The sequence below is a fragment of the Anopheles ziemanni genome, chromosome 2 (genome assembly GCF_943734765.1).
Source record: "Anopheles ziemanni chromosome 2, idAnoZiCoDA_A2_x.2, whole genome shotgun sequence".
NCBI lineage: Eukaryota > Metazoa > Arthropoda > Insecta > Diptera > Culicidae > Anopheles > Anopheles ziemanni.
Genome location: NC_080705.1, coordinates 89197311 through 89210619, shown reverse-complemented (window position 1 = coordinate 89210619; position 13309 = coordinate 89197311). Strand labels below are relative to the sequence as shown.

The following is a 13309-nucleotide window of genomic DNA, read 5'->3' as shown; positions in this document are numbered from 1 at the left end:
AAATATTACATTTTAGTTCGAAATCCGAACAGGATCACGTAATGCTGGCGGGAAAAACTCATGCTGGGCGCCAGGGGGAAGCACCGGTACGTGCCCCCCAACGTACGCATGCGAATCAACGTCGTAGGACCTTTGGTAAGCCTCAACTTCGAGCGACCCGAATACCCCAATCTTGAGGCATCTAACGACATTAGTTGAATTAGTACATCTTAGAGGACAATCTTAGAGAGAAGAAAAAAGTGTCCAAACTTGACCGAAAGCCGGAGGAAAATGGTTGCCTTCTGGCCCGCAGACCATTCACGTTCACCAGGCAAACAATTATCTTGCTGGAAAAATCATACCGTCTCCCTTTTTTTATCACTCGCTTCCACGCGTTCTTGACTGACTTTGCATGACAGTGCAAGAAAAACTTCCACCATCGTCCTTTTGCGTAATAGTGGTGGACTTTCGAGCACAATTTCTCCGCTGGTTCAATGGCGTTAGTTAGGAGCTTCACTCCGGGCAACTTGTCCGAAGGGTCGCGTGGGTCGGGAATCGGGGAAATCCACTTCGAAGACTGCCCGCCGGCAGGACATTATGCGTGAGCGATGAACGGAACGTGCGCTGACTTTGCATCAAGCAATTTGTCGAACGCGCTGCCGTTCGATGCATGCGGAAGGGAAAGCGATTTTTCCTTTTCCTTTTCTCCTTCGCTCCCCGGTTGCGAAGGTTAAGAAAATCCATTCCATTGAAATCAGTATCCCTGGGATGGGTGGGATTTTTATATGCAAGAGTACTTGCGGAATGGAAATTGGACGATTGTTGCTATGAATTGGGGCTGATTGTATGCGTTGCATACGGACCAGTCTAATGAGAAGGAGATGTTAGCGCTTTGTACGATGTTTGCGGTAGAAGCTATGTAACGCTCACGTTTACACTATAAAGATTAGATGAACAAACGAGACATCTTTATGTTTTGCAGCGAAACGAAGCTCAATCAAACGCAATGTTTTTATGTCCAGCAATAAATCTCTTTGTGGCCAGCGTAATAAAATAATTCCATGCTTTATGCGCTTCATATTTACAAAAGCTGACTAGGCGAGTGTAAAGTTTCATTAAAAAAAATAACGAAACAAAAACTCCAACCAACTTCCAACTTTATGCTGACCATCACGAAGCTACTGTAGCGAATAACTAAATTGCGCTAAATTCTGCACTCCCGGCATTTGGGAAGGAACTGGTCGGAACGCAATAAACCTCTGCCTTCCTGTTGGCATTCGGACGGGGAATTCTACACGGTCGGTGTTCGGAGGGATTTTTCCCACCTACAGCAAACCACGTGCACGTTGCGTTAGTGCCATAAATAACTTACCATTAACAGAGCGATGCACAATTTACACCCGAAGGTTCTTTCTTCTCAAACCCACTGAACCCCAGTACCGCCCAACGGGGAACTATCTGGCCGAGATGGACAGGGAGCCTCGAGCATCGTGCACGTTGAAGCTCAACTTTTCGAACGTACACCGATGTGGTTAAACATGCTGAAATGAGATAATAATGGGAATGATGAAAATAAGGTATGTTTCCTGCTGCAGGAGATTCACTTGTTCGCTTCGTCCACAGTATCGTTGGTTTCTGAGTATGAAATTGAGAAGCAAAAGCTTTATGTTACGATATCAAGCTTAGAAGGAATTGCAGAAAACTTTTATATGTTGTTGAACCAAACACGCACTACACATTACATGGGATAGATTGTAATTCTGGGAATTAAATACTGTTGCATCGCTGCATCGATTTAATTAAATCATTGAACTACAATGGAATGAGGGATGAGTTAGTCTTTTTGTCTTCTGGAACGTGATGCTTCCATTCTATGAAACAATTATTATACTGCATCACTGGAATTGCATTTAAATATCAGGGGGAATTTCTGTACTGCAATTTGTACTCATCTTTGAAGCAACTCAAAGACAACTTCTCCGTTCGTTTAATATTGCTCAATTGCATTCCAGCCGACATAAATCGATTCCTATCAGATCGAAAAGAAACAGCACAAACCGGAAGGAAACCCGTACCAGCCCGTCCCAAGGCAGGAAAAGTAATTTGCCGCCATTGTTATCGTTTCATTTTAAATAGCATATTAATTTTCGATCCTCTCTTTAAACTAACGCTTCGTAACCGACCGATGTGGTGCATCCTTAACGCTGGCTGGGGATGAAACTGTTTCTTATCCCGCAGCGAACGGAATGTCTCGATATCGTACTAACGTTGTCTTGTTATTTTCTTTACTTGTTCTCTTTGCAGATAAAAGAGCGCCTTGTAAAAGAGCTTCAAAAGACTGACGATCACTAGGCACAGATAGCACGCGGCAGCAGTGAAACTATTGGCCCCGGAATGAGGCATCAAGATAGGACGGAAACTCAATTCCTTGAATTCAATCCAATAGTGGGATAGTGTTTCAACTGTAACAACCAGTTTCGATGCTTATTGTACCGATCGGGCATCGTTGCCAACACTCGATCCATCCCGGGACCCGGCATCTTCAACGGTTTTGTTGTTAACGCGCTGGATGTGCTACAAAGCATGAAAGAGCACTTCGTCCGATAACGGCTGAAAATACAGCAATTTTCCCGTTGGTACCGGGGAAAAAAAAGGTTGAAAAGAAATTACCAGGAAGGAAAATCAAAGAAAGAGATAATAAAATACGAGACAATAACACAGCACAGCAGGAACCGAAGCGCCTCTACCAAGGTGTCCGGAGTGAGGATTTTCCATTTTCCGTCGAAGTGCACAACCCCAGCCTTACGTATCCTCCTGAATGTCTTTCGCACTACGAGCTGAGAGTGAAACAGATAAGACTCCTCCGATAAGATCCGATACGGTGCGCACAATTGTAAACGGAGGGAGGAAGCAGCCAGTGGCAAGATAAGGGCAAGCGAGCAAGGATCGACCGGGTACCGGGTATCCATCCTTTTGCAACCCCTTTGTGCCGCCCGGAGGGTACCGTTAGCTCCGTTTGAGCAGCAAGATAAAGTGAAAAGATCTAACCACTCGCCAACCCCCCTGAAGAGCACGGCTGCCCGGAAGTACTGCCAGCTTCCAGCTCCGGAACTGAAGGAAATGAACACCATCAAATGGAGGGTGGGAGCCGCTGCCCCGATATGATAAGGAAACGGCAACATTTTCCTAGATTTCAGCTCTCGCTTCAATTGTGTCGGTTTAAATTGAAGTAGTCGTGACGAAAGAGGCAAAGGACGGAATGTGCAGCGGTGTTCGCCACGGGAGATTCCTATCACCATCAGTCAAGTGTTGCCCCGCCATTAAAGCAGCCCCCGGTTGGAGTTGGTTTTGATGTGCCTTTATCCTTTCTTTTGCCGTCTTACGAGCCGAACCGGGCCGGAAGGCATGAGTCACGGTACCCGGAACTGACCAAGCAAGAAGCAGTAGCAGCAGCAGCAGCAGAAAAACATTCAATCTACCCGCCCATGGAACGTAAAAATGTGCAACCTTAAGAAACGTCATCCTTGTTACCGCACAGCCGCACGTGCTTGTCCACTGCCGGTGCGTCCCTGAAGTGCCCGGTGACAATGTAACAACGATCAAACACTACAGTTGACAGGGATCGGAAAGGGGAGTCTCGATGAGGACCGAAAGTCGATGGAAGCGAATGGTTGGAATAAAACTTTCCACCGGACACTCCTCAAGCTCGTCACAGTTCCACGAATGCCATGGCAACAATGGGTGGTGGTGGTGATAAATAGTTTTTCCCTCGTTTGCCGACTCGAGTCACAACCAAAGCGAACCGCTTTCGGATCCGGGTCCGGTAAAGTGACAGGCAAAGTGACCAACGAATTGTTGTGATGGCTTTGGTGGATGCTTAGACAGCTGGCCAATGGTTGACACGTCAGCAGTTGAACGTTTATTGGATACTTCGCGATTGTATCGCTGAAGCCGTTGTTGTTTTTCTGCCATTGTATGCTTTTATTGTTCACTTTGTTTCAGTATAAAAGTACAACGATGCTATTTCCTTCTTTAATTCCAGTAATACAACGTTAAAATTGTGAACGATTTAGTTACGAAAACATTTTAAAATCGTGTTCTCCACAGACTAACGTCTGTGTATGTGTGTGTGTATCCTCCCGTCCGGGAATCCTGCAGCTCTGCGTGTGGAAAAGAAAGTGGAAAAGCAAAAAGGACCAGCAGAAAGTTGGTGTTGGTGGTGGAATTGTGTTAGAAACGCTCCGATGTCCCGGTGTTTACGCGTGTTGTAGCCGTGTCGTCCCATTTTCTTTTTCGTTTTTCGAGATCGTCCAAAAGACGGTGGTTTCTTCTCGGGTGACCCCGAGTGTGAGTGAGTGTAATTCGACAATTGTTCGCGGTTTCCTCTGGCGCCGTAGAAAGCAGTAAAAGTATAAACAGAAACGTCCGGAAACATTAGCACACGCTTCAGTTGTTTTTTCGCCAGCCAAAAATATTGCGCGAAAGAAAACCAAAAGGCAAAGTTGACGTTTGTTAAATTAATGAGACGAGACATCTTGTGCAGTGTTCAACCTAAACCGGTACGGGTTTTTCAGTCGAAAAGATTCATCTAAATTCGCTCAACTTCATTTCTGACCACCGTTGTGCTCGTCGTTGTGTTGCGTATGAGTGACACATCGCCATCAGGAATTGGCAACAGCGGAAGGCGATGCTAGAATCCGACATCAGGGTCATTTGGTGAAGTAGCATTCTGCGGGGTACGCGAGTGGATTGTGAAAGTGTCTGCTGTCGAGTGGTGATTACGCTTTTCTGGGGGCGTAGTATCCTTTCCGGTCGGAAACGGACGCAAAATTTCAACCTGCTAGTGGATGCCCGAAATGGCTGGACTGACTATTAAGGTAAGATGAAGAGTATTGGTGTACTTTTTTGTATAACATTATTTTCAGCACTCAGTTTAGTTACCCTGTCAAACAGTCAACTTTATTATAATTCCCACGACACACGATATAACTATTAAAATATTCCTCTAAGATTCAGATCTTTGACCATGCGATTGAGTGAACCTTTTTACTTTTCGTGTCATTTGCTTTTCAAATATTCAATTTTAAAATTTTTCTTGTGATGGTTTAAATTTCTATCAAATGTTGATCAGCTTGAAATATTTCAAATAAGTTGATGACAGCGCTACAAATTTCTTCAAAAAACATCTAAATCGGAAAGTAAACCTGAAAAAATATCGTCTGTTATGCAAACATAATCAAAAAATTGTTAGAAAATAAACAAAACTGCAAAATTAAAATGTAAACAATTAATTCCTAGTTGACGTCGAGTACAAAAATGATGGGGCTTTTCGTTTGGATAACGAATCATTTGCAAAAGGAGCTCGCTTCATAAACCGACAGCTTGTCTTGTGCTATAATAAAAACAAGTAAGTTCCCCTTTGGTCTTCATATTCTAGTGTCCGTGCTTGTTTCTTCTTACATTTGGAGCAAATCCCTTTACGAAGCACGGAAGCTAATCTTAACAGTTTCCACAACACGAGGCCAAACCTGCTCATCGTCGGTCATTTTCGCGGAATGGAGATAATTTGAATAACAAAACAAGTCGTTGGGCTGCATTTTGGCGGCCAAATTTGTGTGCAAATGAAAAGCCCCACCCTCTCTCCCTCAAAAGGTGTAAAAAAAAGAAAACAGATTGAACTAGAAGAGCGAAGTAAAGTAGTGCAGACTGTGACAGACAACTCTTGCGACCAGAAATTTCGACCGACTGGCCTTTTGAAGTTGTCTGGTCTTATCGCGAAAAAAGGGGAGATTTAACTACGCTCGACTGCTCCGGTTTACGTCCCTTTCCCATCGCCATTTTACATGCGCTTGTTCTGGGGGCTTCTTGGTCAGGGGATTGTAAAGTCAACGATAAAGATTAGCACGGACGCGCGCGACGATAAAAGCGTTCGTGGTTGGAGCGCGCTAGAGGACCGTGGGTTTGCCCGTGTCGTGTTTCTGTGATGATGATGAAAAATGGCTGTCCACCCCAAACCTTAGGACGTCACTGCGTTCGGAAGCTTCACGAAGTGCGCGCGCACACTCGTGCTTCCGTTTGCGGTGGCTTGTAAAATCGGCTGCAACCGCCCCACCGGACATAATGACACAATGTTGCCCGGCCATCATGTGATTTGTGAAGATTGAAAGGGGCAGCGAAGTGTGTAAACCACACCGCAAAGACAAGCCCACCCAACCGTCCGTCACCGGTCCATCATTAGCTGGCCGTGTTCTTCGGGCTGCAAGTACGGGTGCATATTTTACGGATAAAGGCTCCGGGGGTGGTAAACCGGGGGCGCATTTACGGGTTTACCACAATGTTGACCTCCCGTCGCACGGTACGGTTGTGCGAGGATCGAGGATTTTCACATCCTTGGAGGTGGTTAAAACATCGAAAAATACTTGGAAACCGGAACGGCGAGGAAAATTGCAAGACACTGCCGTTTGTCAAACACAGAACGTCTAACAATGGCCCCTCCTTGAGCTCCGTCCACCAAGCGTGCAGAGGATTGGAGAGTGGGGGTGGGGGGAATCCAAAACGGAACAAAGCGAAAAACAAGCGCTACACTGTTTACGCTTCACACCCACCCGAAAATGCGCTTGCAGGGTAGTTTCGGGGTTTATCTTTCCGCTTAACTCGATCCCGGCACCAGGCGCCTCCATCGCTCACACGAATCGCAATCGGTTCCCGGGCTCGGACGGACGCTTGGCAGCCGTACTGGACGACGGCATGTGCGACCGCCTCCAGGACCGTATGTGTGTGTGTGTGTGTGTGTGCGTTGACAAGTTCGAGTTTTGTGTGGGGAGGAAAAATGGTATCCCAATGGAGGAAACGCATTCCACACGGCCTTCCCGAGCTCCCCAGAAGCCATTCCAAACTGGCCAGCTTTTTCCGACGAGTCAAAAGCGAACCGGAGCATGACGACGATGACCTGGATTTACTGCCCGGATTTACTCCCCACTTTCCGCCCCGGCCCTTGTGCTTGACGCTTTCCATCCCCCGCTTTCCCATTCGAGATCCGATTTTCGGCTGTGACGTTTTCGTGGGGTTTCCCCATTCCAGGAGACGCCGAGGTCCCGAAGAGGTGGTGGTGCATCGAGCGAACGGTGATGGTCACGTTGTGTCGTACTCGTCCTTTTGCGGAAAATCGTGCCATCGCCAACACAATGAGCCTTCGGGCCTTTTTTGAGGGTTCCATGGAGTTACCGAGCGCAGGCAGCCCTCTCTCTCTCTCTTTTTCGTGCTGTTTGTCGCCCCGTTTTATCCACTTTGACGATGGCCATAACATTCCACCATCCGGAGCATAGTCCCGGTGTCGGTGTCTTTCCTTGTTTTTTTTTTGTTTTTACAAACAACCAACCCACTCTTTAGCGGGGATGCCCTTATTTCACGGTGCCATTTCGCCAGCCGATTCATTGGCTGAGAACGATGTCGGCTAATGTTAGCCAATGTTCGGTGTGTTGCCGCTGCTTTGGGTTTTATGTGCCCTCGCCGCTGTTCCTCTCACCGGTTCGCGTCACGCTGGTCACTCATCCGTTTGGCGTCCGGCGTCCCCATGATCGCAGCAGGGATGTTGGAATCGGAGCTGGTTATTTTGTTTTTCCCTTTTTTCGCTTGCACTCCCGCTACTTCGAAGTTTGTAGCTCCTTTTGCATGCAATTTTTGTCTTTTGGGAGGAAACTCTTTCGAACGTGTTTTTGTTAGATGACGGTTCGTATTTTTTTCCTACCCAATCTATCTTACATGTTTCGTTTTTATCTGCAGTTTTTCACTTTCCAATTGGTTGCTTTGGTTTCTTTCTCCCCTAGTTGCCGCTTGCAAACTAATCCTCTTGTTACTTTTTTGGGGGTTGGAAATTTCATTTTCTGGATTGAAATCGTAGTTTTTCCATCCGTTTTTTTTTTTGTTACTTCGAGCTGTACATTTTAAATTTGGCTCTCCCATTGCAGTGCAGAGCAGCAACTGAACTCGTCGGTGGACGGTGGATTACAATCTACTTTCGAGCAGCTTTTAACGGGAAAGAACTTTTGCAAGTAGGAAGAGTTTTTTTTGTTTTGCTTGTTTGTTTGTGTGTGTCTTTCAAAGATTGTTTTTTGTTTGGGTTTATTTTGTTTTTTTCAACAACCGAGCCGCTGCAGTTTTCCGTCGAGTGAAAAATCACGAAAGAAGCACGGAAAGGGAAAACAACAATCCCAAACAAACATTCGGTAAACTCTCTCGCCGTAAGCAGTTTCTTTTAATGTATTAATTTATTTATGCCGTTGATGGGGCGGGAAGCGGGGGATAACTTTTTCCCAGGCGCATTATTCATGTACGCAAGCATAAGCTCCTTTTCCGTGGCAGGAAATGACCATGTGTGTGTGTGTGTTTGGGTGAGTAGCTTCGGTATGAAAATGGCCTTTGCTTGCTCCAACACGTACCTGCTGGATATTGTTTGCCTCATTCAAACAGCATGTCCACAAAGTAGCACACACATATCTACGGCCCCAAACGGGCCCAAACCAAAAACAATTCCTTTCCACTCTCGATCGATCTCAGTTAGGTGAGGTCGGCTCAAAGTTATCCAGCTCGGTTTGCCGTTTCTTTCTATGTTTCGCTCCGTCGGCTCACTTAGACCCTCGGGGTGACACCGGAAAGGCTACACTCACGAAAGGAAGCGTACGTACGAGCGCTCTGCAGAAATGAGCCATTTCGTTTCGTCGCCGACGAGCGGCTCGGTTGCATTATTTATTTTCGCTTTTCATCCTAGCCGAGCGTTTCGGGGGAGCTCGCATGTGGAGCTTTTATTATGCTCCATCCATTTATTGTGGGCTCACGGTCCCGTTCCTTCGAACGCCCCGGGACCCTGCCCCCGGGTACCCATTCCTCCCCTGGTGGGGGTGAATGTGGAAAGTTTTGTATCCGGTGGATGGAAAAACAGGGTGGGGGAGGGGGTGAAATTGTTGCCATTTGTCGGGCCCTCGTGAGCTACGTTTTGCTTGCGGTTGCTCATTTCGCTCACTAATCTAAATTCATCGTCGTCCGGTGTGTTTCGGTGCTAGGTTTTGTTGCCGTCATTGTTGTTTTTGGGATACGAAGTCCAAACCAAAAAAATGGAGAAAAGACACACCCGAAGCCCGGAGCTCGAGTGTGGAAGTGAGCGAAAAACCTACATTAGCACATAATTACCGACTTAAACTGTACTTACGGGACGAATTAATCATCGGATTGTCGGTGGCTCCTTCTTGGCTTGCTTTTCCACACCAAACCCCCCCAAAACGGGTTACTCCTCTAGACGATCGAGCATCCACTCTTATCTGCCGGAAGGATTGGAGTGACCCCCAAATCCATCGCTTATTCTGACTTTGCCGATTTGCTACTATTTATTGCTTGATACTGAGCCATTTTTCCTTCTAAGATCGGGGTTAACGTCAATCGGGAAAATGGTGTGGTCATCGTCGGCCCAAGCTGGTTTGGGTGCGGGAAAACGATGCTACAAATAGCTAATTTATATCAATGAGTAGCGAGTTGGAGGGATTGAAGTTCCGCAGTTTTTCCTCTTTTTGTGTGGATTATGTTAAAAAACTTTTCTTTCGAAATATTTCTTCTCCTTTGATTAGGATGAAGATTGTTAAAAATAGATTATTATCTGAAATTACTTGCAGTTTATCTAACTTCAAATATAATTTATGACGAGAGTGAAACTACTCGTTTGCTTTATAAATTTTTATTAAAACCACTGCTTGCTCGAGATGTTTTGGAATTACTTTTGATTTGTTTTATCGTACTCTTAGCCCCATTTTCTTCAACTCAAAGGTCAATGTTGATCCAATTATGGCAGTTGGAACTTTAATAATTGACGTGTTCGTGCAATAAGTAACCGCCTTAATTCAGTTAGCATTTAAAGCATTACCCAAACAAACTACGGATGGTGGAAGATTTGGAGCAATCTCGGAATCTAATTTCCGGCCGTGTCTGAAAGTCAATCGGTCCGTGCGGTCCCTGGGACGATAACATTCATCCGTCCGATGCGTCAGACCTGTCACTTATCATAATTAAATCTTTCCCTTGAAACTTCAATCGAATCTCCGGCCGCAAGCGCCCGGGACCGGCACCGGCAGGGGGAGGTCCTTGGAGATCGACCGCAGGCAAATCGTGCAGCGGTTGTCTCGATAGGTTCATCTAATTATTTATCTTCGGTATCGGTTTTGTTTGTTTGTCCATTGTTCGCTGGCTTACTGGAGATAAACCAGACAAGGAACACGCTCTGTCCGACGCAAAGTTTTTCCCCGTTCCTGGGGGGGCGCGCGCTCTGTTATTTCACTTCCTTAGGGGTGATACGGTCGAACAGCTTTAACCGCAGCGCCATTCCCATTTCGAATGGGTGGGTAGCGTCAATAAAACCGTCAGTATAACATATCTTATCAATTTTATTGTGCACCAAAGCAGAGGACCGGCTGACGATTCGTGCCGGGTTACGCTCGTGGCTTAAGCAGGGCGGGGCGGGTTTGACGGTTTCCACAGACCTCACAGACCCTGCTGGGACGCCATGGCAGACATGGCAGAGTAATCGAGTTCGACAACCGAAAGACGGCTGCAGTTGATTTCAATTTTACGCCGTCAACCCATTCGTGACCTTCCCGACTTTCCCGAGGCGCGGTGGGGCTGGAAGTGACGCGTGAGCGGGGAGAAGATTCGCGGCCACCAGGGAACTCCTTCCGAGCGCAGACGAATCTCGTGTTCGCATTGGAGCAAAATAGCTCGTTGCCGTTTGCCGAATTCGATGTGAAGAAAAAAGGAAAACCCTCGTTCGCCGCACGATAGTTAAGAACCGTGCGGCAAAAGGGCAAGGGATTGCTTGTTTGCCCATCCTTGTCGGGGGGACGGTATCACCCAGGACGACAGCAAAGCTCACCCGAACGACATGAGCGTAACCGATTGGAAATGGTTTTCAGTTTCCAGTTTACGCCACCGCTGCTTTATTTTAACCCATTTTCCCTGGGAAGGCGTTAGTAACGGAAAAAATCCCAGAAAAAAAGACCGAACAAAGATGGATGAAGACGCCCGTCCAATTGACAAACCCAAATAATTTCCCGTGAGCTTTGTAGCGGAGCAGCGCAACCGTTGGATCAATCGAACCTTCCCGGCGAAACGAGGCGAGTAGATGATTTCGTTTTTTTTTACATTGTGGCGATTACCAATTCCCTCGGCGCTCTGCCGTCTCCGTCGACGCAGTTGAGTTTGCAATTTTCCTACCGCCTCCGAAAACAACGTACCCCCCCATGCTGACGGCGATCGGTCATGCGGTTTCCCAGTGCCAAGCATCAAGACACGAAGCACAATCTCCGTTCAGCTGCGCGTTGGGTAATAAAATCAAATGATGTTCCAAAAGGACTAAATCGTCGGGGACGCACTGTTATGGGTTGGGAAAATCCTATCCTCGGAGATTAGATATGGTTTTCACGGCTTACCGGAGACATGTAAGACAAAGAGATGAGAGAGATGTCAATGTGTTTTGGAAGGTTGGTTGTAGTTTTTCCGGAATTGAAAGTTTTTTTTAACAAATTTATTTTTATGTGTATTCCAACAGTGTAACTTCAATACTTTAATTCATTGTGTTCAAAACTTGCACGACAACTTAACACGTTGACTGCCAAGCGTTTTTAGCACACTGTTTTAGTACAATCTTTTTTAATAAAATTTGTTTTTAACATTTATTAAACCAACAATTTTTGAAGGCTAAGCAAAAACTAAGCTTCTCAAAGAATTAATATTAAATATTACTATATTTTTTATGCTGCTTATTTATTTATTTATAGGCCAAAAACTTTTTAGAACTGATTTCCCACTTTTGAGTGACATGGCAGTCAACGTGTTAAAGAATGGTCTATGACGTTTATGTTATTTAACTCCTTTGCAAAATTTTGTATGTACGAAAACTATCACAGTTATTTTAGAAGTTGTTTCTTAACCTTTTAGTAGACTACACATAGACAACCCGGAAAACAAAAACTGATTTCTTTTTAGAATATACTCTCCCTTCGAGTACTAAGTTCCCCGAAAACGATAGTTGGACTGTCAAGTTAACAATGTCCAATCACTTTCGGCCTTGGATGTAGATCTATTAAAAGAAACACTACTGATTATATCATGTATTTTGTGTATCTTAAGTTTTACACAGCTCTAAAAAGGCGAATACAGCAGAAATTACGCTTTGCAACATTTGGCGCAATTTCAATTCTTGTTCCCAATTTTCACCGACATTCGTTTCCATATTTCCATAGGGAGGTAATGTTGTGTAGGAATGGAATGACAAAAAAAAACCTCCCACACTCCCGAAAGCAAGTAACACGAACCACTTTCGAGAAGCGAACGCACACACTGTATACACACGGCGGAAACGAGTTTTCATTTTAACTGATATGTTTCCCTTGCGTATGTACATCGGTTTCGTGTTCGCACGGGCTTAATACGATCGCTATCGCTACCGATGTTTATTGTTGCGAGCACCCATTTTGAACGGCACTTTGCATTTCACAGTTCGATGTCTCTTTTCTCGCGACCGAATTGTTTTTCTCCCTTTCAACGGTGATACCCGTGTGCGCTTTTCCCGATCGATGAATGTTTTCCCAAACGATGTCATTATGTCCTGCCGAATGGAAATGGTTTATGGCGCATTTGTGCCGGTTCGTCTTTGAAGTGGAATTCGAAACGCTCTAGCATGGAGGATGTATGCAGTTTCCTTTTTTTTGGTGTGTTTTTTTCATGGTAATGCAAATAATATGTTTACACTATGAAAAGCTACCGTGTTGGTAGCTAAATTTGCATTGTACGAATATTTTCATGTTTTGATTTGTTGTTTTTTTTAACAAACAGCAAATAAACTCAACTGATGGCAAACTGTATGGGATAAATTTGGTTGTGGATATGGTGCTTCATATTGTAATTGCGATGTTCTAGCATCGCTATTACAATTTTCTACCATTCACAAGGGTTGAAAACTCGCATCAAAAACCACTCCAGTTTCGAAACTCTCCAAATCATACGCTTCACCCAACAGAATGGAGCTTATGAAATGTAAAATAACTCCTTTCCGGCTTCAACCATTTCACACACATCGCTGCACATCGCAGACAAAAGCATGACTGTGTCCCTCAACATGTCCTGCTTAGTTTTCACATAGCATTAATGGATAAAATTTTGAAACTCCACTCCTCTACACTTCACACTCAGAGCACCTCATCCCAGGTATCCCGTGGGTTTGTGGAGGTAGAACTTTGGATCACTCAGCCGAAGCAAACGGGATGACGGTAGAACGGGACGGGATTGACTT

At 45.4% G+C, this 13309-nt stretch overlaps 1 protein-coding gene across 1 annotated transcript in view; it reads left to right on the top strand.

Annotated features, from left to right (window-relative positions):
• The first annotated feature begins 4452 nt into the window (after nucleotides 1–4452).
• LOC131281525 (glucose transporter type 1) overlaps nucleotides 4453–13309 on the top strand; it is a 73714-nt gene continuing 64857 nt past the window's right edge. Inside the window, exon 1 of the mRNA XM_058310862.1 lies at nucleotides 4453–4856. Within this exon, the coding sequence (XP_058166845.1) occupies nucleotides 4827–4856 (30 nt within the window). The 5' untranslated portion in view covers nucleotides 4453–4826. The remainder of the gene's footprint in view (nucleotides 4857–13309) is intronic.